Here is a 24,095-nt window from a genome sequence, read left to right as displayed (position 1 = left end):
TGTACTCTAACACAGTGGGAAGACTGGAAGGGTTCCCATTAGGAAGTGCTATGACCTGGACGCTTCAGATGTGTCTGATGAACAGACTGGGGAAAGACATTGGGAGGCTCCTTCAAGGCCCAGGTGAGAGGAGATGGAGGTGAGAGGAGATGGATGAGAACCATAAACAGATTCATTTAGCACCGATGCACTGATATTGTCAATAGCCTCCAGCGGTGTCATAGGCTTGAAGGCAACACATATCGTGCACACATCTGTAGATCGCCTACTACATGCCAGGCCTTGTATTTTCCTTCTGTTTGTTTCGGCTCCCTAATGTTCCTATTTAATATTAATATTTTCATTTTGTAAATGAAGAAACCTCAGAGAGATTGATTTTCAAATCAAACTCCTGCCGATGCCACAGCTGATGGTCTGGTCTGTACAGCCCTGCAGGTACAGCTGCTCGGCAATGTGTATTGCATGGCAAAAAAAGAAGGAGCTGAGCATATTGCGCAGAGCACGGGAGGGTCTTTTGGCCCAAAATGACACCCCTGCATGTGGACCAGAGTAGTATTTTCGCCCCATAGGAACTAGAGGTGTCAGCTAAGCTAGAGGTGGATGACCTAGGGGGATGAAAACACATTTTGTCAGTGTCAAGTTTATATCAGCAGAGCCACCCTGTGCTCCTAAGTCACACCTCGCAGGAATGGGAGGCAGAAAGGTTGCATTTAGAAGGAAAGGATTAGCTCTGGAAAGTGAGTTTGGACATTGAGGCTCCCCAGATCCATAGGGATGATGGATGTTGGCAAGGACAATGGTCACAATATAAGTAACAGATACCGATAAGACTGCCTAGCATTTATTGAGTGCCTACTATGTACTAAGTATTGAGTAAATGTTCCAGAGCTGTTATCTTATGGTGGTATTTCTTAAATTTCTCATAACGATCCTATGAGGTAGGCTGCTTCACTGTATTTCCTCGAGTATACAAAGCCATCAATTCAATAAAAGCTTTTCACATCAAAACATATTAAACTTACACAATGAAGTTTTGTTGTGTCATGCTTTTCCTAACAAAATATAGAACATATTCATAACATAACCTCTTTATTCTTCAGGATAATAACGCAAGTTTGAATCAAAGCCTAGATATTCAGAGTCACAGAGTCTCCATGCACAACTGCTAATTGTAAAAAATATATATATAATAAAATTAAAATTAAAAAACAGAGTCAGAAAGTTTCTGGCTCCCTTTCAGCTGTGCCCATGCAGTTCTCCATGTCCCACCTGGGATTTCTTTAGCCCCTTTAGGATGGATGGTATAATTTAGAGCTCAGCGAAGAACAGAGGCTCCTTCCACATCTCCTGTTTTATTAAACTTGTGGCTTTCCCCCTCTTAATTGGATTATCTGTCTTTTGACTAAGAAATACTTCACAGTGCATGACAATCACACAACCTTTCCTAGCTTTGAAAATCGTGTGATCTAAACTTAGAGATTTGCCTGAATCTGCACATGTGCTGGCATTGACATCCCAATTTCTCCTGTCTGGTGACTGACAAGGTTGTTATTGTTTAAGCATTGATTATTAGATGCTATCCTATTACTTTAAAAAAAAAAAATGTGCCCAGTCCGGTGGCTCACGCCTATAATCCCGGCACTTTGGGAGGCCTAGGCAGGTGGATCACCTGAAGTCAGGAGTTCGAGACCAGCCTGGGCAACATGGGAAAACCCCATCTCTACTAAAAATACAAAGATTAGCCAGCCAGGCATGGTGGTGCTCACCTGTAATCCCAGCTATGTGGGAGACTGAGGTGGGAGAATCACTTGAACCCGCGAGGTGGAGGTTGCAGTGAGCCAAGATCATGCCACTGCACTCCAGCCTGGGCAACAGAGTGAGACTCTATCTCAAAAAAAAAAAAAAAAAAGTTTAAGGGTATCTTAGAATTAGTTTGTAACACTGAAGGTTAAAGATATTAAACAGTTTACCTTCCATGTCATAGCTGGCAGGTGATGTAACTAGAATGCACACCAAGTCGGCTGGGTACTTCTCAACATTAAGGCTGTAATGACTTTCTCCTTCTTTCTCTCTTGAATCTTCTCAATGAGGCCTTCCTTCCACCATTCCTCCAAAACTGCTCTTGTCAAGGTTACCAAAGATCTCCGCATGGCCAAATGCATTGACTAATTCTCAATTGTTATCTTACTTTCAGCAGCACTTGACAACTTTTTTTTTTTTGAGACAGGATCTCACTCTGTTGCCCAGGCTGGAGTGCAGTGGCATGATCTCAGCTCACTGCAACCTCCGCCTCCCGGGTTCAAGCTATTCTCATGCCTCAGCTTCCTCAGTAGCTGGGACTACAGGTACGTGCCACCATGCCCAATTTGCCTGGCTAATTTTTTGTATTTTTAGTAGAGACGGGCTTTCACCATGTTGGTCAGGCTGGTCTCAAACTCCTGACCTCAGGTGATCCGCCTGCCTAGGCCTCCCAAAGTGCTGGGATTACAGGCTTGAGCCATTGCGCCTGGCCATTTGACACCATTTTTAGGAAACAATTTCTTGACTTGGCTTTCTTAGGTCTTCTATATCCGCATCACCCTGAAAACCTTCTCTGCTGCTCTTTTTCACTTCTCCTAACCTGCCTGACCTCCAGATGCCGAGTGCTCCATGTTAACCATCCTCAGGCCTCTCTTGTCTTTCTGCATCCGCTCTTTGGTGACCCCATCTAGTCTCATAGCCACTTCCACACTCCCAGCTCTGACAAGTGCATCTGCAGCTCCCAGCAGCTGCCCACTCACCCTCCTGCCTACTCTCCATCACTCCCTGGATGCCAAATAGGCTTTGCAAACTGAATGTCTTCAACCAAACTCCTCTCTTTGGCATCGTCCCTGACTCCTCTCTTTCGCTGACTCCCTACATCTGATCCTTTAGCAAGTCCTGTCAGCTCAACCTCAAAATTACATTGAAAACTGTTTTTTAGAGACAGGGTCTCACTGTGTTGCCCAGGCTGGTCTTGAACTCCTGGCCTCAAGTGATCCTCCTGCCTTGGCCTCCCAAAATGCTGGGATTACAGACGTGAGCCACCACCACATCTAAATCCACAACTACCACCCTAGACTATTAGCCTGTAATTGGCCACCACTTCTATCCCCGTCTCCTCAGTAAGCCTCTTCCCCACCCGGAAGCCAGAGTGACCTTCCCCAACCTAAGGCAGATCAAGGTGTCAGCTGCGTAAAGCCATCCAGGGGCTCCTTGTCTCAACCCAAGCAAAGCCAGAGCTCTTTGAGCTGCACAGCCTCCTTGTTCTCTGATGTCTGCTGGCTCCTGGTTTCTGTTTCTCCTTCCCAGCCTTACTAATTGTTCTCCAGCCAGACTGCTTCCCATGTGGGTCTCACACAGCCAAGCCCCTTCTGCCTCAGGGACTCAGGCTTTTATACTTGGGGTTTCTTCTGGTAACCCCTCTCCCCCCAGATTTTCATATGACTTGCACCTCATTTTCTTTTCTTCTTCTTTTTTTTTTTTTTTTTTGAGTCAGGCCCAGGCTGGAGTGCAGTGGCACAATTGTGGCTCACTGCAGCCTTGATCCCCGGGGCTCAGACGATTCTCCCACCTCACCCTCCCAAGTAGCTGGGATTACAGGTGTGCACCACTACGCCCGGCTAATTTTTGTATTTTTAGTAGAAATGGGGTTTCTCTAAGTTGCACAGGCTGGTCTCGAACTCCTGGACTCAAGCAATCTACCCACCACAGCCTCCCAGAGTGCTGGGATTACAGGTGTGAACCATCATGCCTGGCTGCCCCCTCATTTTCTTGAAGCCTTTTAAAATGCTACCCTAACAAAAGAAGACCTTCCTGCATAAAACAGCCACCTCCCAGAATTCTGTTCTGTCCTCTCTGCTCCAGTTTCCCCCGCAGCACTGGTACCCGCAGCACTGGTACCACTTGCTATAGTATACATTGGTTTGCTTCTGGCCTCTCCACACCACTGTAACCCTAAGTTCCAGGAATGCAGGGACTGTGACTGTTTTAGTCACTTGCTGGGTCCCGAGTGTTTAGAGTAGAGGCTTGCATGAAGTGGGCTCCCAGTGAATGTTTGTTGAATTATCAGACAAAGGAAGAAGGAACGGAGCACCCGGTGGTGGAGACAGTGCTGGGCTCTGACATGTGTTTCTCTACTGCCCAGATTTGGAAGTCGGAATCAGCACTGTGCTGTGACCACTCCCACCCACGCTGACTTCTGTCTTGTGTCTTCTTCCAGGTCTACGGCTCTCGCAGGCTCTGTGAGGGCTTTGCTATGACCTCAGTCCCCTCACGGATCCACGACTGCCCCTTGCTGCCACAGCCTTTCCAAGACCCTGCCCGGCCCTGCCCCATCCTCAGCCCCGAGTCACCATGGGCAGCGTCAGTAGCCTCATCTCCGGCCACAGCTTCCACAGCAAGCACTGCCGGGCTTCGCAGTACAAGCTGCGCAAGTCCTCCCACCTCAAGAAGCTCAACCGGTATTCCGACGGGCTGCTGAGGTTTGGCTTCTCCCAGGACTCCGGTCACGGCAAGTCCAGCTCCAAAATGGGCAAGAGCGAAGACTTCTTCTACATCAAGGTCAGCCAGAAAGCCCGGGGCTCCCACCACCCAGATTACACGGCACTGTCCAGCGGGGATTTAGGGGGCCAGGCTGGGGTGGACTTTGACCCGTCCACACCCCCCAAGCTCATGCCCTTCTCCAATCAGCTAGAAATGGTAAGCGGGGGTCGCTGGCAAGGGTAAGTGGGTTGGAAACACAGGAGAAAGCAAAATGGGGGTGGAGAGCCTGGGGGTTCAGGGGGAGTGGTGACCTGAGCATTCAGACTCCTCAAAACCAGAGCGGCAGGGGTGCCGGCGGAAGCCTGTGGCCACACCGCAGAGATCAAACGTTTCACAAAGGAATTAGAGCATCGCTCAGTCCCCCTGAAGCAGAAGTCTTGGGTCAGGCCATAAGCAAAGAGCACAGGGGATATGTGAGCTTTCTGGAGTCCCACTGAAATGTAGCTGGATTGTCAACATAGGATCCAGGCGTTTGCCAAGCCTCGGGAAGGAGAGGGAGCCCTGTTCTCATCTGGAAGCGCAGATGAAGAGGATGCAGGCCGGGAGTTAACCGCTTCTCTCCCCAGGAGACTCGTGGGGGTGGGTGCGGTCTTCTCATTTGCTGCCCTGGTGTGCATTAGCTCCTTGTTCAAGCTGCGCCTGGGGGCATCTTTGAATACAGGCTGGAGTTTTGTCATCCATTTACCAGAGATTAGGGCAAAGGAGGCCCAGGCACTGAGAAATCCAGCCCTCACACCAGCTCAAGCCCTCGTGCGTCCCACGAGTGGACACTGAAATCAATTTTCCTATTCAGTCCTCTGCCCCTTGCCCTGGGGAAATGAATCCCCGGCTTTTATTTACTAGGAAAGAGCCTCTTATGTTTGCATAGAGCATTCAGCTTTTCAAATTAAGGGGCTTGTAAACTGTGAAGCACTCTACCAGGGAAAATTACAGTTTTAAAAAAGGATCGTGATTTGGAGGGAGCCTCCCAACCCTGTAAGGAGGCCAGGTCCGTGTCCTTGCTCCAGGCTTAATGGAAGAGGCAGTGAACAGGCAGAAGGGATGGACCTAGAGAGGAACAGCAAGCTCGGCCAGCCTGATGCCCTAACTTGCCCCACACAGAGACCTAGAGCAGGAGCCTCAGGATGGTATTTATCACCTCGGGAGGGCTGGGGCAAGCTGGTGGCAGGTTGCTATTTCATAGAACAAAGTGCCCAAGTCGCCATTAGGGTTTTTTCCTTCCTAAGAGAGATGGCATTCAGCTGCTTCAAAGCAACAGGCAAGGTCTGCTAAGACAATTGACCAAGAGGGGTGCTGCATGTGCTCAGAGAGCCCAGACTGGCTCAAGGTCGGCACACGTGCCTGGGGAGGGAGGGTGCAATGCGCGCGCAGGGGAGGCATGAATCACCGCGGTCCTTTTCCTCTACAGGGCTCCGAGAAGGGTGCAGTGAGGCCCACAGCCTTCAAGCCTGTGCTGCCACGGTCAGGAGCCATCCTGCACTCCTCCCCGGAGAGTGCCAGCCACCAGCTGCACCCCGCCCCTCCAGACAAGCCCAAGGAGCAGGAGCTGAAGCCTGGCCTGTGCTCTGGGGCGCTGTCAGACTCCGGCCGGAACTCCATGTCCAGCCTGCCCACACACAGCACCAGCAGCAGCTACCAGCTGGACCCGCTGGTCACACCCGTGGGACCCACAAGCCGTTTTGGGGGCTCCGCCCACAACATCACCCAGGGCATCGTCCTCCAGGACAGCAACATGATGAGCCTGAAGGCTCTGTCTTTCTCCGACGGAGGTAGCAAGCTGGGCCACTCGAACAAGGCAGACAAGGGCCCCTCGTGTGTCCGCTCCCCCATCTCCACGGACGAGTGCAGCATCCAGGAGCTGGAGCAGAAGCTGTTGGAGAGGGAGGGCGCCCTCCAGAAGCTGCAGCGCAGCTTTGAGGAGAAGGAGCTTGCCTCCAGCCTGGCCTACGAGGAGCGGCCGCGGCGCTGCAGGGACGAGCTGGAGGGCCCGGAGCCCAAAGGCGGCAGCAAGCTCAAGCAGGCCTCGCAGAAGAGCCAGCGTGCGCAGCAGGTCCTGCACCTGCAGGTACTGCAGCTTCAGCAGGAGAAACGGCAGCTCCGGCAGGAGCTCGAGAGCCTCATGAAGGAGCAGGACCTGCTGGAGACCAAGCTCAGGTCCTACGAGAGGGAGAAGACCAGCTTCGGCCCCGCGCTGGAGGAGACCCAGTGGGAGGTGAGGCCACGCAGGGCTCATGGGTTTGGGTGGTCAGTGGTTTGGCGCCAGTACCCCCCTCTCCTTCTGGTGCTGGCCAATAGCGTGCAAACACAGACCGCGCAGGCAAGCGGGGCTAATGTGCTGGCTTTATCACCCAAAGAAGGGGCTCCCTGCAAACCATGTTGGGGGATCGACTTACATCTGAGCTTCCTCCTGTCCCCACCATCACCCTCATGGCTCCTAGATTTCAGTTTCCTAAGTGAGCCATTAAATCATGAAGCCGGAAGCCAGATGACCAAGGCCCAGCCAGGCTGTGGGCTGACCTCCCTTCCATCAGCTCCCAGGAGGCTCAGAAGAAGAACAAGCCGTGCCTGAGTTCAGGCGGGGCCAGGGGCCCAAGAGAGCACAGAATGCATTTGTTGCTTTGGAGGGAGGGACTGCACCCACTAGTAAGAGGGACCCTATTGGTGGCAGGTTTCAGTGATGGAAGTGGCCACTCCTTGCTGAAGTGTAAGTGGAACTTCTATTTGGTGAGCTGAGATGGAAACCTAGGAGAGGAAGTAAAGAGTCCCCCACTCACACACTTACACACTCACACACACTCACTCACCCGGTCACACGTGGAAATGAGGCATCTGTACCTGACCGTGCTGGAGAACCCCATAACCTCTGCATCTATTAGTGGGAAAGCAGCTTTTCTCACCAGCCTGGTGGTCTGGATGACTCATGGAGTTCAAGTCCATCGTTGAGGCTCTTTACATGCTCGCACCCAGCTTGGTCTGTCCACGTGCCTGCCTCACCCCCAGTTCAGAGTCCAAATCTCAGTCTACACGCAAACCCCTGGCTATGTGTAAGTCAACAACCAGTGGTTTAACTTGCCCACTGCTGGCAGCTGTATCACCCCCATTTAACACCAATGGTATTGGTTTTGGTGTCAGCCTGATTTCTGTCATCGATGTTTATGCCCACACCCTCTGACCTCACCCCTGCATGCACCCAGCCCTCCTCTCTCCTCTCTACTGGAGTAAAGACTACATCACAAATTCACTGCTGTACCCAGTGACTAGTACCATGCTGGCTTGGATGCAGAGCCCAATCCACATCTGTCAAACGAGGAATCATTGTCTTCTCCTCTTGCTCTTCTTCTCTATTTCCACCCCTATCCCCCATCAAAATTTGGCCAAGAGCAATGATGAAAACCGAAGCCACAGGTTAGACCCACGTGTCTCTGGATCTTGGCCATTTGGGGTCATGCGAGACCAAGGCCAGTCTGGCTGAATCTTAAGAGTGAATGAAGTCCAGAGCATGTGGCTCTACAGAATGGATTCTTGGAACTAGCCTGGAAGCCACCTTCACATTTCCTTTCACAGTAGAAATTTCCCCTTGCCCTCAGTGAAACACTGCACAGTCCTGGAGAAAATCCGACCCTACCCAGGATGCCTGCTTGGGGCCAAGAATTTCATTCCAAGGCCAACCCTGTATTCATGCCACGAAGGGAGTGACACAGTCATGGCTGAGGCATGGGCCTGGCTTTGAACCTCAGCTTGACCACTTATGATCCAGGTGATTGTAAATACATTAGCCATGGTGGCAATGGGGTGTAGTGGTTAAACTGTTGGGATCAAATCTCTACTCTTATACTTTATATATTATATATATATATATATTAGCCCTCAGGCTAGTCACTTCACCAGCTGTTTGCTATCATAACCTCTCTGTGCCTCAGTTTCATTGATGTAAATTGAGGATTACTAATAGTACCTACTTCATCGGGTTGTAAGGAATAGATGAGCAAATGTATGGCTTGGCACTTAATAACACTACAAATTATTAGTGAAAGTATGTTTATAATAATATACTTCTGTGTGGCTAGGCGTGGTGGCTCACGCCTGCAATCCCAGCACTTTGGGAGGCCGAGGCAGGCAGATCACTTGAGGTCAGGAATTCGAGATCAGCCTGGCCAACATGAGGAAACCTCGTCTCTACTAAAAATACAAAAATCAGCCAGGCGTGGTGGCAGGTGTCTGTAATCCCAGCTACTTGGGAGGCTGAGGCAGGAGAATCAGAGGGGAGGCGGAGGTTGCAGTGAGCCAAGATCACGCCACTACACTCCAGCCTAGGTGACAAAGCGAGACTTCTTCTCAAATAATAACAATAATAATATACTATGTGTCATTATACATGATGATTATTATTTTATCATTTTACTATATAGCCTAGCTCGATAACCTGGGGAAAAGGTCACAGCAATGTTCAGCTTACTTTCAGATCGGACAAAGGCTGGAATGCCTAACACCGGGCCACCGCATCCGGAGTGGCTTGGTTATTTTAGGCAGCTGAGCTGTCACTTCCCTGGGTAAGGACACTCACCTCTTGGCACTCTGTCTCCACCCCACCCTCGGCAGGTGTGCCAGAAGTCAGGCGAGATCTCCCTCCTGAAGCAGCAGCTGAAGGAGTCCCAGACGGAGGTGAACGCCAAGGCTAGCGAGATCCTGGGTCTCAAGGCACAGCTGAAGGACACGCGGGGCAAGCTGGAGGGCCTGGAGCTGAGGACCCAGGACCTGGAGGGCGCCCTGCGCACCAAGGGCCTGGAGCTGGAGGTCTGTGAGAATGAGCTGCAGCGCAAGAAGAACGAGGCGGAGCTGCTGCGGGAGAAGGTGAACCTGCTGGAGCAGGAGCTGCAGGAGCTGCGGGCCCAGGCCGCCCTGGCCCGCGACATGGGGCCACCCACCTTCCCCGAGGACGTCCCTGCCCTGCAGCGGGAGCTGGAGCGGCTGCGGGCCGAGCTGCGGGAGGAGCGGCAAGGCCATGACCAGATGTCCTCGGGCTTCCAGCACGAGCGGCTCGTGTGGAAGGAGGAGAAGGAGAAGGTGATTCAGTACCAGAAACAGCTGCAGCAGAGCTACGTGGCCATGTACCAGCGGAACCAGCGCCTGGAGAAGGCCCTGCAGCAGCTGGCACGCGGGGACAGCGCCGGGGAGCCCTTGGAGGTTGACCTGGAAGGGGCTGACATCCCCTACGAGGACATCATAGCCACTGAGATCTGAGGGGCTGCCTGGGAAGGCGAGTCTGGGGACCTGGCACTGGGAGGCCGGGCTCTCCCGTGCATCCCCCCTGCTCAGCAATTCAGACCCCTCTGAGAGACGCCACTCCCTGGGACACAGACCCAGGACCTCTGAGGGGAGGGCAGGATGGCCTTTCCTTCCCTCTCTGATGTCCCAGTGCTCACCAGCCCTGCAGCCCACCAGACCTCAGGCCCTGACTCCTCTGGCTTTCCCAGGAGATGGGTCCAGGGGTCTGTCTGCTTTGGTTAAGGGCTCCCTAAACTTTGGCCTTTGTTCGAAATAGATATCCTCTCCCCCTCCTCCAGGGAAGGTGGCCACAGCAAGTACAGCGGCTCCCCTCCACTTCTCATCCCAACCTCTTTTTCCTCCTGGACACATTGGAATGCCTTGGAAATAGAAAGAAGCCATATATGACCAGAAGCCTTGGAACCAGCCCCATCAGAACCTGAGCTATTTTCCTCTGGCCGCAGAGGTGTAGGGGTGGAATGAGCTGCGGGGAAGCTGGCTTTGAAACCTCAGGGCTGTCCCAGCCCCGGCAAGCCACAGGAAGGAGGGGAGAGACAGGCAGCCCAGCAGTGTGGAGACCCTGCCACAGCCAGAGGAGGGCAGAGGGAGAATCCAAGGGTTGAGAGCCAGTGGCGGGTGATGGCCAGCCCCTGGGGCCCAGCCCCTGTTTACTGGTTCTTGCAAATGGGAGCTGAGCAGCCTCTGGACACCCAGTGGCCTTTGACCTTGGTGACCACTCTTCTTTAAGCCATAGACCCTGAGGCCCTGGGCTGGGTGCTGGGAAGGGAGGGTTGAAACCACCGTGAACCAGAGGGTGTGGCTTTCCAGTCGCCCTCAGGGAGCCTCCCCATCTGTCCAGCTGGGGCCAGAGGCTGGGAGTCCCTACCTGGTTCACGTTGGCCGGCGGCTACTCTGGAATGTTTTTCCCTCCCCAGAATCAAGCTTTTGCTTGATCCAGAAGAGCCCATATCACTAAGATGGCATATATGTGATCTGGGCATTTTCCTCCTCTGCCTACAGCCAGGTTTGGCGGCACACCTTTCCCCCTTAGCACCTTCAGGGCTGAGTTCTGGGTTTCTAGAGGTCAGGACAGCTCCTCAGAGCGCCAGGAAGCCAGAGCCCCAAGCAGGACGAAAAAGAGGCATATACACGGCAGTGTGCATAGCCTGGCCACCAGCCATCCTCCCTCCACCTCAAGACCCCCATTTGTCCCAGACTAAAGGATCCAGAGAGCAGCTCCCTTTCTCAGGAGCTTGGGCAGTGCCCCAGGGAGTCCAGGGTTTCTCTGCAGATGTGCGGAGCGGGAGGCGGTGGTAGAGAAAGATAAAAGGTGGAGTTTCTCTGTTGTTTGGTTCAGGGATTTTATTTTTAGTTTTATGAGACAGGGTCTTGCTCTGTCCCCCAGGCTGGAGTGCAGTGGCATGATCATAGCTTACTGCAGCCTCATACTCCTGGGCTCAAGCAATCCTCCTGCCTCAGCCTTCCAACTAGCTGGGACTACAGGTGCACGCCACCATGCCTGGCTAACTTTTCATTTTTTTTGTAGGGACGGGGTCTCGTTTTGTTGCCAAAGCTGGTCTCAAACTTGTGGCCTCAAGCAATCCACCTGCCTTGGCCTCCCAAAGTGCTGAGATTGCAGATGTGAGCCACCGTGCCTGGCCAGATTTTTCTTTTATTCTTCTTTCTTTTTCTTTTTTGCTTTCTTGTCTTTTCAGAAGCAAGCCAGACCTAGCAGGCTGTTCCATGTTCTATTTTTGACTGTAGCCACAGCTGCTGTTCTCAGGACAGCATCCCTTCCCACATGCCTGCGCTTGCTGCCTGCTGAGATGAGGAGGGGAGCGTCTGGGAACTTGCGAGTCCAAGGCCGGTCCCCATTTCTGCCTCGCTCACCGCTGGCCCTTAGAGACCCCGAGGTAGGGGTGGGGAGATGCTTCTGTCCTTGCCCCCCGCCCTCATGGGTCCTAGCCCTTCCCTGAGTGCGGGCTGAGGCCAGAGTCACCTTTTCTGTGGCTGGCTCTACCTTCCTGTCCCTGGGGTTAAACGGTGCCCATCCTGCCATCCTCAAACGACAGAGGAGTTTTTCTGGAATTTCAAACAATTGCTCTTAGTCCCAAGCTAGGCTTAAACCTGGAATCTACAAGCCAAAAGTCCCTCCTTGCCTGAGGGCAGTACCCTCCATTGGGCACAGTCCAGACCCAAGTCAAAGATGCCCCATTCCTTGCGCCTCAGCCCTCAGTTCCTTCATTTCCACCAGGCTGTGCCTTGTTTGAGTTTTTCCTCCCAGTGAGACTGCCCCACGGAGAGAGAGGAAAGTGCTGGCTCCCCCTCCCCAGGCTGGAGACCCCCCAACTCCAGGAAAGAGCAGTCAGAGTCCAGTGCTCTGCCTCAGACGTTGCCTGAGAAGAAGTGGCTGCCACACCCAGGGGAAGGCCCTGAGGCCGAGGCTGTGCTCCGCCATGGTGTCCCGGTACCTTCCATACACAGAGGAGTGCAGCCTTCTCCATATCTCCATGGCCCTGTCCCAGGCCGGCCCAGATGTGTCCCCCCCAGGCCTTGTCCTACGTCCAAGGTGGCAGATGTCTTCCCTGGGCTGCCACCAGCCCCCGCCCCAGAGTGGCCCACCGTGGCACTAGAATGCAAGTGTCCTGCGACCTTGCGACCTCACCTTCCTGTGGGTGTTCTTTCCTGCCCTGTCCAAAAGCGGCCTCACTATTCTTGGACCATGCCAGATTCTGCCTCTCTGGAAAGAGGCTCTAGACAGCAGAAGCCTCCAAGCACAGAGCCTGGCCCCAGGCCCCGGACAGGGTGGGCTTCCTGCCCTTCCCTCTGGGCACGCCTGCTGGCCGACCCACTGACCCACTCAGATGGACCAACCTGCTCTGTCCCCAAAGGACGCCTGCAGGAGAGAGCAGCACTCCGCATCACCTCACCAAGGATCGGACTCTGCCCCTGGACCTCGGAACGACTGGACTGTCATGGGGTTCCCTCCTAGCTCTCCCAGTGAACTTCTGCCAGGCACACACAGCCCCTATAGCACTGAGCTCACATGGGACTGGGATATGGGGGCATCTCTTCCCCAGAGAGGCACTCGGTGAGCCTCCTGTGCCTGGCCCCAGCCTGGGCCATCTCTTAGGTGAGACAGTTGCCCGAAACTAAGCCAGGCCTGGCTGGAGGAGCAGCAGCTTTGGGAGAGGGATTTCCCTGCAGACCTCAAGTCATCATGCGGTGGGTGCTGCCATGACAGAGGCTGCACCCCTGGGCCAGCGGGGCTGCTCACCCACCTCTTGTGCAAGGTGGCCTTTGTGCTGTGCCTGCAGGCAGAGCTGGAGCCCCCAGCAGAGGCAGGCTGGGACGGACCAGCATTTGGAAGATGTACATAGTTATTTTTCTCTTTGTGGTTTCTTGTTTGGTTTGGTTTGCTTTTGACAGCTTCATTTTATTTTTGACGTCACTTTTTGGCCATGTAAACTATTTGTGGCAATTTTATGTTTTTATTTATGAATAAAGAATGCCATTTCTCACGCCCTCTAGAGCCACGTGTGTCTGCCCTCCTCTCCCCTTGCTGCGGTGTGGCAGCTCCCTGGGACTTCTCCCCTTGGAACAGGAAAGATGACGTCCCTTCCACCAGCGAAGGGGGTGAGGAAGGCAGCACAGGGCAGTGGGAAAGGGGCCCCCGGGGTCAGATAGGCTTCAGCTGGCCCCTGCCCCCATCGCCTACCCCGGGACCTTATCTGTGAAATGAGAGGAAAAGGGACCCAGGGACAGGTGTCCATGTACAGTCAGAGCATCCTCTCCAAAAGAGAGCCCCTCCCCACCCAAACTGCACGCCCCACCGGCTGCTCACCTCACCAGCCAACTCCTGGGTCTACTGCATATGGCCTCTTGGCAAAAGACCAGCATGGCTACAATTGCCACTGCCCCAGGGCCTCCTGGTGGGGCAGGTGCAGTCACCATCATGGCCATCTGTCCAGCCTTCTTGGTTCCAGCCTACCTGGTGCCCCCTTGACAACCTTCCCTACCATCCGGGGCCCACAACCTAGGCCCAGAGGGCTGCTGCTCAGGTGGTGGGAGACAGAAGGGACATGTTACGAGGAAATTGATAACGCAAGGCAGCCTAGGGGGCACATAAGGGGCAGATGACAAGGCCTCTGAGGTGGGGAAGGTTAGTGTAGACTGGGGGGTCCGGGGAGATGCAGGCAGGAGAAGACCTGGGGCAAGGGTAGGACACAAGAGGAGCGGGAGAGAGGAAAAGACCAGAAAAGTGTCTCCGGGGGGGGGCGTTCACACAGCTCCCTGCCCACCTGTGATGGGAAAAGAGCAGCACCGGGGACTGGAGAGGCAGGAGGGCCAGGGTGCAGGGGCCCCCACAGAAGCTCAACTCACTGAGCCAGGACAGGAGCCAAGTTCTGATTAACATATAAGCCCCAGCTTTTGGACAAAGGGGTCATGTCAGACCTGTGCTAACTCTTCCCCATCTTCCTCCTAGGCCTGGCCTAGGCTGGTGACCTCACTAAAACATCCCTCTCACTAATCACACCCTTGGGTCACCCCTTCCTGTTTAATTCTAGCAGGCCCAGAGACTCATTTTAACCAATGAGATAGAGCAGGAGTGATGCTCTGCCAGTTTTAGCCTAAGCCTAGAAGGCCTAGCAGCTTCTACTTTTATTCTATTATTTGAGACAGGATCTCACCCTGTCACTCAGGCTTGAGAGTGCAGTGGTGCGATCATGGCCCACTGAGGCCTTCACCTCATGGGCTCAAGCAATCCTCCTGCCTCAGCCTCCCAAGTAGCTAGAACCACAAGCATGCACCACCATACCTGGCTCATTTTTTATTTTTTTTCTGGAGATGGGAGGGTCTCACTATGTTGCCCAGGCTGGTCTCAAACTCCTGGCCTCAAGCCATCCTCCCACCTTGGCCTCCCAAATTGCTGGGAATACAGGCATGAGCCCCTGTGCCTGGCCTGTTTCCACTTTTATACTCTCGGGAGGCCTAAGCTGCCACATAAGAAGCCCACCCTCCGATTTTGCTGGAAAGACCACATAGGGTAGGAGGGGCCACTTGTCCCAGAGTCTCAGCTAGGTCCCGTATCCAGCTGAGTGCAGCTGAGTGACTACCCAGGACCCAGCTGACCCCATGGGGAGCAGAGCCTTGTTCCCCACTCTTCCCTGCCACAGTCCTTACCCTCAGATCCCTAAGCACAGTAAATGACCATGTGTTTAAGCCACTGAAGTCAGGGGGATCTATTACATGGCATAAAAATACATCACCAGAATGCCTATCAGCACGCTCCTTTGCTTGCCACTTGACAAGCCTGTCTCCATCCAAAGGGCTCAGAATGACATAAAAAAGCACCCCTAGAAAAGCACAAGGCAGGCCAGGTGCGGTGGCTCATACCTGTAATCCCAGCGCTTTGGGAGGCTGAGGCGGGCAGATCATCTGAGGTCAGGAGTTCGAGACCAGCCTGGCCAACATGGCAAAACCCTGTCTCTGCTAAAAATACAAAAATTAGCTGGGCATGGTGGTGCAAGCCTGTAATCGCAGCTACTCAGGAGGCAGAGACAGGAGAATCGCTTGAATCTGGGAGGTGGAGGTTGCAGTGAGCTGAGATTGCACCACTGCACTCCAGCCAGGGCAACAGAGCAAGACTCTGTCTCAAAAAAAAAAAAAGATAAAGAAAAGCACAGAGCCATGGGAAAGACCATTCCAGCTGGAAGAGCAGCAGCGAGGCAAGGGGGCAAAAGAGTGGAGAAATGAGGGCTTTTCCTGATCCCACTTCTTCCAGAGCCCTGCCTAGGAAACAGCCTTCCTGGAGCCTCCAAAACATGCTTATTGATTTATCTTTTGTCTTGTTTTCTTGTAGAGACAGGATCTCACTATATTGTCCAGGCTGGTCTCAAACTCCTGGCCTCAAGTAATACTCCCACCTCAGCCGCCAAAAATGCTGGGATAGCAGGCATAAGCCACCGCATTCAGCCCTCTGCTTATTACTTTAGGAAAAAGAATAGAACAAAAGGGAAAGGAGAGAGAGAGAGAGAAGAGACAGAGAAAAAGGGAAAGAAGGAGAGAGAGACTCCTCCTTCCTTGACAACAAGCAGCTCAATCCTCAGCCTCCACCGCACACATTGCACAGTCTCAGAATATTTTTATCGAGCCCCAGACGGACTCAGTGCACAATTGAGCCTGTGAGAAGGGAGACAGTTGGGGATCATCCCCAGGCATTCACAGCAGCAGGTGTTTTCTGAGTTATTTAAGGAAGGTCACGCTGTCCCCAAATATCTCCCCAACCCAGGTGCCACAAGGCCTGAAATATCACAATTTCATGCATGCATGCATGTATTTCTTCAATAAATATTTATTGGACTCCTACTTTTTGCCAGCCCTGTTCTAGATGCCAGAAATACAGGGGTGAACAAAGCAGTCAAGGTCCCTTCTCCTGATGAAGTTTACACTTTGGAAGAAAAGAAATAAATAATTTTCCATTATAATAAGTGCTACAAAGGAAATAAAGAGGGTGATATAAGCTGTCTGTGGAGAAACTGGAGGTGCTGTAACTGGAGCAGAGTGAGTGAAGTGGGGAAACTGGTACAGTGAAAGGAAAGTTGGAGAACCACAAATATCACCTGATGTCACTATCTTGACAGCACATGCTGTCCTTTTCTAACTTGGATTCCCCACCCTCCATGCCAAATTCTTTCTCTTAGAAATCTCTTCTTGGCCAGGCGCGGTGGCTCACGCCTGTAATCCTAGCACTTTGGGAGGCTAAGGCGGGCAGATCACGAGGTCAGGAGTTCGAGACCAACCTGGCCCTGTCTTTACTAAAAATACAAAAATTAGCCAGGCGTGGTGGCAGGCGCCTCTAGTCCCAGCTACTCGGGAGGCTGAGGCAGAAGAATTGCTTGAACCCGGGAGGTGGAGGTTGCAGTGAGCCGAGATTGCACTCCAGCCTGGATGACAGAGGGAGACTCCATCTCAAAAAAAAAAAAAAGAGAGAGATCTCTTCTCTGGGGGTCTCAGTAGATATGGGTGTGTGTGTGTGTGTGTGCACGAGCACACAGGCACGCAAGACAGGGTCTCACTCTGTAACCCAGGCTGAAGCACAGTGGTGTGATCACAGCTCACTGCAGCCTCCACCACCTCCAGGGCTCAAGCAAATCTTCTCCCTCAGCCTCTTGAGTAGCTGGGACTATAGGCACACCCCACCATGGCTAGCTAATTTTTGCATTTTTTTGTAGAAACGGGGTCTCGCTATGTTGCCCAGGCTGGTCTCAAACTGCTGAGCTCAAGTGATCCACCCGCCTTGGCCTTTCAAGTGCTGGGATTACAGGCGTGAGCCGCCATGGCCAGCCCTCAGCAGACACCTTCTTATCTTACCAGGGGACTTGCAGCTTTTCTTCCCTAACCTCAGCTTTTCTTGCTGCCACCCGCTGGACATCTCTAGCTTCCTCTCCATCTAAAACAAACCCCTCCCACCACCTCCCAATAAAGACCTTTGAAAAGCCTTAAGCATTAAACATTGTTCTTCTCACATATGAAATTAAAGACAAAACTTTGTGAAATGGCACAATTCTTATAGAGATGCTGAAATTAAAATTTCTAGGTAACTTAATTTAAAAATGTTCAGCTTTAATTATCTATATATATATTTCAGAGACAGTCTCTGTCACCAAGGCTGGAGTGCACTGGCACAATCATAGCTCACTGCAGCCTCCAACTCTTGGACTCAGGTGATCCTCCTGCCTCAGCCTCCCAAGTAGCTACTAGCCACCAAACCCAGCTAATTAAAAAAATGTTTTTGTAGAGATGAGGTCTCACTATGTTGCCCAGGTTGCTTTCAAACTCCTGGCCTCTAGCAATCCTCCTGCCTCAGCCTCCCAAAGTGCTAGGATTACAGGCATGAGCCACTATGCCCAGCTAAATTATCTACATATTTTTTGTTTGTTTTGGTGGGAGGGATGTGTTTACTGGGGCTCCGAGCACAAGTTTATTCTGCCTACTGTATAATCCAGACTTTCCCCCAGGTAACTCTATCCTACCATCTCTCACTGCGTTTGGAGCCATTGTTGACTCCTGCCTCTCCATCATCCTCTCTGTCCAATCAGATCCTAGATCCTGCAGGCTCTATCCACTCCTCACAGCCCTACCCACCACCCTCTTTTCTTTCTACATCTATTAGCTCATTTGAGGTCATCAAAAGGATTGCAAAACGTCCAAGACATCTTAGACCTTAGACATCTTCTAATTCTCACCATCTCAATTTTATAGACATACAAAAGGGAGACCTAGAAAGACAAGAGGGCTTTCTAAAGGTCACACAGCTAGTTGATGATAGACCTGGTCTCCTTGGCGGCTCTACTAACCCTGCTAGTTTCTTTGCCCCCACTCTGGCCCATTAAATCCATTAACACACAACAGTCCGGTTTACGCCTCCAGTGCTGCTGACATCATAACCTTGCCCTGCCCAAAAGCTTGAGTGGCTCTTCACTGACCTCAGAATCATCTCCAGCCCTCTTAGCTGGCTTTCAGGTCTCTCCATTTCATGGGGTTCCAACACCCACCTCTGCAAACTTGAATCTGATGGGAGGGGCCAGAGCGCATTCCGTAAAACATCACATCTATCATCAACATTAGCTCCATCAGCAATGAGGGATTCCTCTTGTCCATCACAATCTTTATGAAAAGACCCCCCTCTGCTGCCCAGTTCTGTGTTGTACCTGAGATCTTCCAAGAGGCAGCACGTACAGAGGTTAAGTCCTTCATCTGGAGAATCAGCTGGCCACGTTAGCATCCAAACTCCTCTGCTGCTGAGATAAGGTTACTTAGACCAGGCATGGTGGCTCGCTCCTATAATCCCAGCAGTTTGGGAAGCTGAGGCGGGAAGATTGCTTGAGACCAGGAGTTGGAGACCAGCCTGGGAAATATAGGGAGACTCCGCCTCTACAAAAAATACAAAAATTAGGCAAGTGCGGTAGTGCGCGCCTGCAGTGTCAGCTACTCAGGAGGCTGGGGTGGGAGAATCACTTGAGCCTGGGAGCTTGAGGCTGCAGTGGGCTGTGATGGTGCCACTGCACTCCAGCCTTGGCAATAGAGGAACACCCTGTCTCAAAAAATAAATAAGTTACTTAGGCTGGGTGCGGTGGCTCACGCCTGTAATCCCAACACTTTGGGAGGCTGAGGTGGGTGGATCAGTTGAGGTCAGGAGTTCGAGAACAGCCTGACCAACATGTTGAGAACTCCATCTCTACTAAAAATACAAAAATTAGCCAGGCGTGGTGGCACACACCTGTAAACCGAGCTACTCAGGAGGCTGAGGCAGGAGAATCGCTTGAACCCGTGAGGCAGAGGTTTCAGTGAGCTGAGATCGCGCCACTGTACTCCAGCCTGGGCAACAGAGCGAGACTCTGTCTCAAAAATTAATAATAATAATAATAAATAAATAAATAAATTGCTTAAACTCTCTGGGCTTCAGAGGGTTGTTTTGACAATTATATGAGATAATGCTCAATAAAAGTTAAAGCATTGCTACTGTTTATTATGACCACCACAATTTAGTGACATGATACTTATTAGTATTTGTTAACAAAATGTCCCTGCTTCAAGCCAAGATGAGCTACAGTGGTGCCCCAGGCTCCCTTGGCCTGGCGAATCTCTACCCTGTGGAAACAACAGATCTTACTCTGATGAGCTACCTCCCCAGCTCCCTGCAACCTTTTCTCTCCAGGTTTCAATACTAGAAGGCTGCCTTATGGGGGTATGCCCCTGGGACCGAGGGCACAGCCGGGGGAAAGAAAGGAACAAGGAGGGATTTGCTGGGGGGTGCGGTGGAGAAGGGCTGGGCCGGGCCACCCTGTGACTGTGACACTGACCAAAACCCCCGGCCGAAAGGGAGCTGGTTAAAATCTTTATTCACCACCTTTGGCACCTCTTTCCCTCTCCTCCCTCTCTCAGCTCTGCCACATAGTGCCAGCCTCAGCGTATACGCATGCACACACACACACACACACATGCACACGAGCATGCACACACGCAGCCCCCCCCACCTCGTTCTCCTTCTGCCCCTTGCCCCCCACTGCCTCAATTACAGCTAATTGAGAGGTAAATAGGCTCATGACAGCAGTTGTAATCAGTGACAGGTGAAGCAAATTAAATTTCTTACACCAAAAATAACAGGACGATTTGCCTGCCACGGCCCGTCATTCAGATGGCCCCCTCTTGGGTTGCGGGGGCTGTGAACACACAGCCTGCGGGTTTCAAGGTCCAGGGTTCCCTTTGCTTGACTGGCTTTTCCAGGCAGAGACTCCAGGGACTCAGCAAAGCAGGCTGGGGGTGGCGGGTATTATCCATACCAAATAGAAAGGAAGTGCCCTGGAGTCCCTGGAATTGACTGGGCTGGGTGCTGGCTGACTTCTCAATCCTGTCACTTGCATTTAACCCTCACAGCAGCCCTGCATTCTACACTGTCCTGTGCACAGTGGATAGTCGCAGCCCCAGGCCTGACTGTGGCCAAGGCACAAGCTCTTGGTCTGCTGCTGGGCTGCCTCCTCCTCCCAGCCTTGCTACAGCTGTGGATAAAAGTCACAGTGGTGGTCAGGGTCACCTTGCTGTCCTCCCACACTATGCATCACAGTGGCCCAGCTCTCCCAGGCCACCGTTTCTTCTGGCCCCTGAAAAACACCCATCTGAGCTGGGAGGTGCTTGGCCTGCTCTGCTCACCTGGATTGCTGCCATGCTGGAGCAGGGGGGTTGCCTGGGACCGCCCACCCCTCGGAAAGAGGAAAGGAGTGGCCTGAGCACCACTGCCCACTGTCAACCTCACCTGCCTCCTTCATCAGCTTCCCAGGCCCCTCCCTTGTGAAGCAAACGCTTTCCAGGGAAATTCTGGCTCCAGCCTTCATCTGGCTGGGCCTCCAAGACTATACTTAGAAAGTGGGAGAGGACACAGCCGTGCCAATGGGCCAGCTCCAGGGAGAGCTGGCATCACCCAAGACTCATGCTGCAGAAAACCAAAGGCAAGTCCCCCACTCAAAGTCCTGCTCCCGCCACCCAATCTGGTTACCCCCTGCCTCCCCCTGCTTCCTGAGCCCAAGAGTAGTGTACGCTCTCAGGCCCAATTTCCTGCTGCTGTCTTACAATATTATAGTTTGATAGAGGATTTTCCTACTTATAGACTCCCAAAGGGTATAGCTATATCAGAAAAGGAAAAAGCGTATCAAGCAAATGTGCTTTTCCTGTACACACACACACACACACACACACACACACTGCTCTTTTTCTCTAGCTTCTAGATGTCTTTTAAACTTAGGGCTTCAGAGGTGTCTGTGTGTGTGCATGCATGTGGTTTTATGTGTGTCTGTGTATGCACGTGCATGTGTTCATGTATGCATATATGTATAGCTGTGCATGTGTGAGTTTATGTATATGTGTGCATGTGTATATATGGGGGTGAGTGTGTGCATGCATGCGTATGTCTGCATGTATATGTGTGAGTGTGCGTAAGTGCATGCATGTATGTGTGGGTGTGAGTCTATGTATATATATGTTTATGCATGTATATGTTTATGTAAATTGTGTGCATATATGGGGGTGGGTTGAGTGTATGTATGTGAATGTGTATGTGTATATATGTATATGTGTATGTGTGTATGTATTGTGTGTATCTGTGTGTATACATGGGGGTAGGTGTGTGTGTATGTGTATTATGTGCATATCTGTGTGTATATGTGTATATGTATATGTGTATATATCTGTGTGTATGTGTGTACGTATGTATATGTGTATGTATGTGTGTGGGGTGACAGGTGTGTGTGTGTGTATGTGTATGTATGTGTATATCTGTGTGTATATATATGTATGTGTGTATGTGTGTATTTGTATATGTGTGTATACATGGGGGTAGGTGTGTGTATGTATGTACATGTATGTACGTGCGTATCTGTATGTATGTGTGTGTATATCTGTATAGGTATATGTGTATGTGTGTGTGTATAAATGGGGGTAGGTGTGCCTGTATGGTGTATGTGTATATATGTACATATCTGTGTGTATGTGTGTATATATATGTATATGTGTGTATGTATTTGTGTGTGTGTATACATGGGGGTAGGTGTGTGTTTATGTGTACATATGTGCATCTATGTGTGTATATATGAATATTTGTGTGTATGTGTGTATACATGGGGGTAGGTGTGAGTGTGTGTGTGGGTATGTGTATATGTATGTGCATACCTGTGTGTATATGTGTATGTGTATGTGTGTATGCGTTTGTGTGTATGTGTATACATGAGGGTAGGTGTGAGTGTGTGTGTGTGTGTGTGTGTGTGTGTGTGTATGTGTGGATGTGGGTGGGAGGGTCTGAAGGGTGTCCGCATATGGAAGGTGCTGCTTTCCTTCCATTCTTTCGTTTTATCCCCACCCCCATGGGCACCAGGGCACCTGCTAACCTCCCAGAAGTGCCTGTGATGCGGATGAGGACTCAGGGCGCAGACCTGTCTGAGGGAAGAAGTTTCTGGGCGCAGACCTGTCTGAGGGAAGAAGTTTCTGGGTGTAGACCTGTCTGAGGAAAGCTTTTCTGGCTACACCTTGGGGAAGACCTTGGGGAAAAGAAGTCAGAAGGATGGGTAGAGAGGTGAGTTCACCACGGGGCAGTCACAACGGAGGGCTCAGCTGCTCCTCACCCGGGGTGAGATGGGAGGGCTAGGCCTTGACGTCCCCACCCTTACTCCAACCCCACACCCAGCCAGTGCCTGGGCCCCCTCCCCAAGCTGGGATGGATGTGTGCCTGGGCCAGGGCAAGCCTCAAAGAGGGACGCAGCTCTGCACTCTCGACAGCTGGGGAGTGAAAGCCTCACCCTGGAGGGGAATCCGGGTCACCCCCGAGTCCCCCCACGCCCTCCTTTCTCTCTCCTCTTCTCTGCACTCATCATTGCCACACCCCCGGCCTCTGAACCCTGCCCCACAAACCAAAGCCTAATGGATGTGGCAGAGTCTCTCACCAGTCCCCATCCCCCAAGCCCTCCATGGATGGCACCAAAACCAAACCTCACATCCCGGGCCAAGCTGCAGCATGGGCTACATTCACGCACCTCCTCCTGCCCCACAGCCAACTGTGCAGAGATTTGTGGACACTCGCCACCAGGAAGCAAACTGTCGGGGAGAAGGAACCTTGCTTGAATGTCTCCCATGTGCCTCGGCGTCCAGCCAGAGTCTGGGCTGGTGAGGGAAGAGGGCTAGGGCGGAGGTGGCTGCTTGTAGTTGTTCTGTGGGTTGCCCAAGAGCCAGGCTCCTTACTGAGAGCCAGCTCAGCTGTAGGTGACCCCTGACAGGTGGCCCCATCTTACCCTTCAATGCATCGGCCCCAGAAGCCAACCCAGCACCCACTGGCCCCCGGAGGTGCTCAGTACGAGGGCAGGAAGGGCTCTGGATGGGGAGTCAGACTTCCTAGGAGTTCGAGGCCAGTTCTCCCAATTGGCCTTGAGCAAACCCCTTGACCTCCAGGGGCCCAGCTCCTCCTACCCACAGGGTCATGGTGATCCAGAAAGGACTTGGGCTGCCTGGCGAGGCCATTCTAGGCAGTAAATGACAGAGAAAGCGGCTTTTTCCAGGCTATTGTACTCGACAGAGAGAAGAGAGGAAAGACTTGCGACCATGGGGGAGGTGGCCAGGAGAGCTGAGGGCTTTCCCTGCCACAGCCCAGTGAGGCACATGGAGGCCGTGAAGACCCCCAGCACCCTGGGGGCGGGGGGAGCCGGGAGCAGGGTTAGCATGAGATGGGGTTCCTCCTGCTTTATGTCTCCCTGAAGGGCAGGCACAGTGACGGGCCCTGTTATCTCTCAGAGGCCCTGAGAGGAAGGGAAGCCAGCAACGCCTGCCCTGTGGGGATAGAAGGGGTGGTCTTTGCATCCAGTCCAATCTGTCCATTTAGGGATGGGGTCTCAGGGCACTGGTTACTCCTTAGTCACTTCGGGGCTTAATTACAAGGAGTGGGGGTGGAGGAGGGAAATGGGGAGTGGGTGAGGGGTGCGAGCCCTAGGGCTGGTTATCACAGCCATGCTTCAGGGTGGCATCACGCCATAGCGAGATCCTTGTGACGCTTTGCCACGAAGTTCAGGGGTCTGTCAGTTTCCTAGGGCTGCCATAATGAGTTACACAGACCACATGGCTTATAACAACAGCAATTAATTCTCTCCCAGTTCCAGGGGCTGAGAGTTCAAGATCGAGGTGTTTGGTCCAGGGCTCCGTTCCCCCAGAAGGCTGCAGGGGAGATTTCT

The 24,095-nt window shown here is 52.3% G+C and overlaps 1 protein-coding gene across 2 annotated transcripts in view; it reads left to right on the top strand.

Annotated features, from left to right (window-relative positions):
- LZTS1 (leucine zipper tumor suppressor 1) overlaps positions 1–13,353 on the top strand; it is a 57,699-nt gene extending 44,346 nt beyond the window's left edge. For both annotated transcript variants that reach the window (XM_016959182.4, XM_016959183.4), the window contains exons 2-4: positions 4,241–4,719; positions 5,972–6,775; positions 9,163–13,353. In XM_016959182.4, the coding sequence (XP_016814671.2) occupies positions 4,375–4,719; positions 5,972–6,775; positions 9,163–9,804 (1,791 nt within the window). In that variant the 5' untranslated portion in view covers positions 4,241–4,374 and the 3' untranslated portion in view covers positions 9,805–13,353. The remainder of the gene's footprint in view (positions 1–4,240; positions 4,720–5,971; positions 6,776–9,162) is intronic.
- The last annotated feature ends 10,742 nt before the right edge of the window (positions 13,354–24,095 follow it).

This window comes from Pan troglodytes, chromosome 7 (genome assembly GCF_028858775.2).
Source record: "Pan troglodytes isolate AG18354 chromosome 7, NHGRI_mPanTro3-v2.0_pri, whole genome shotgun sequence".
NCBI classification, from domain to species: Eukaryota; Metazoa; Chordata; class Mammalia; order Primates; family Hominidae; genus Pan; species Pan troglodytes.
This window is presented reverse-complemented; position numbering and strand designations above follow the sequence as displayed.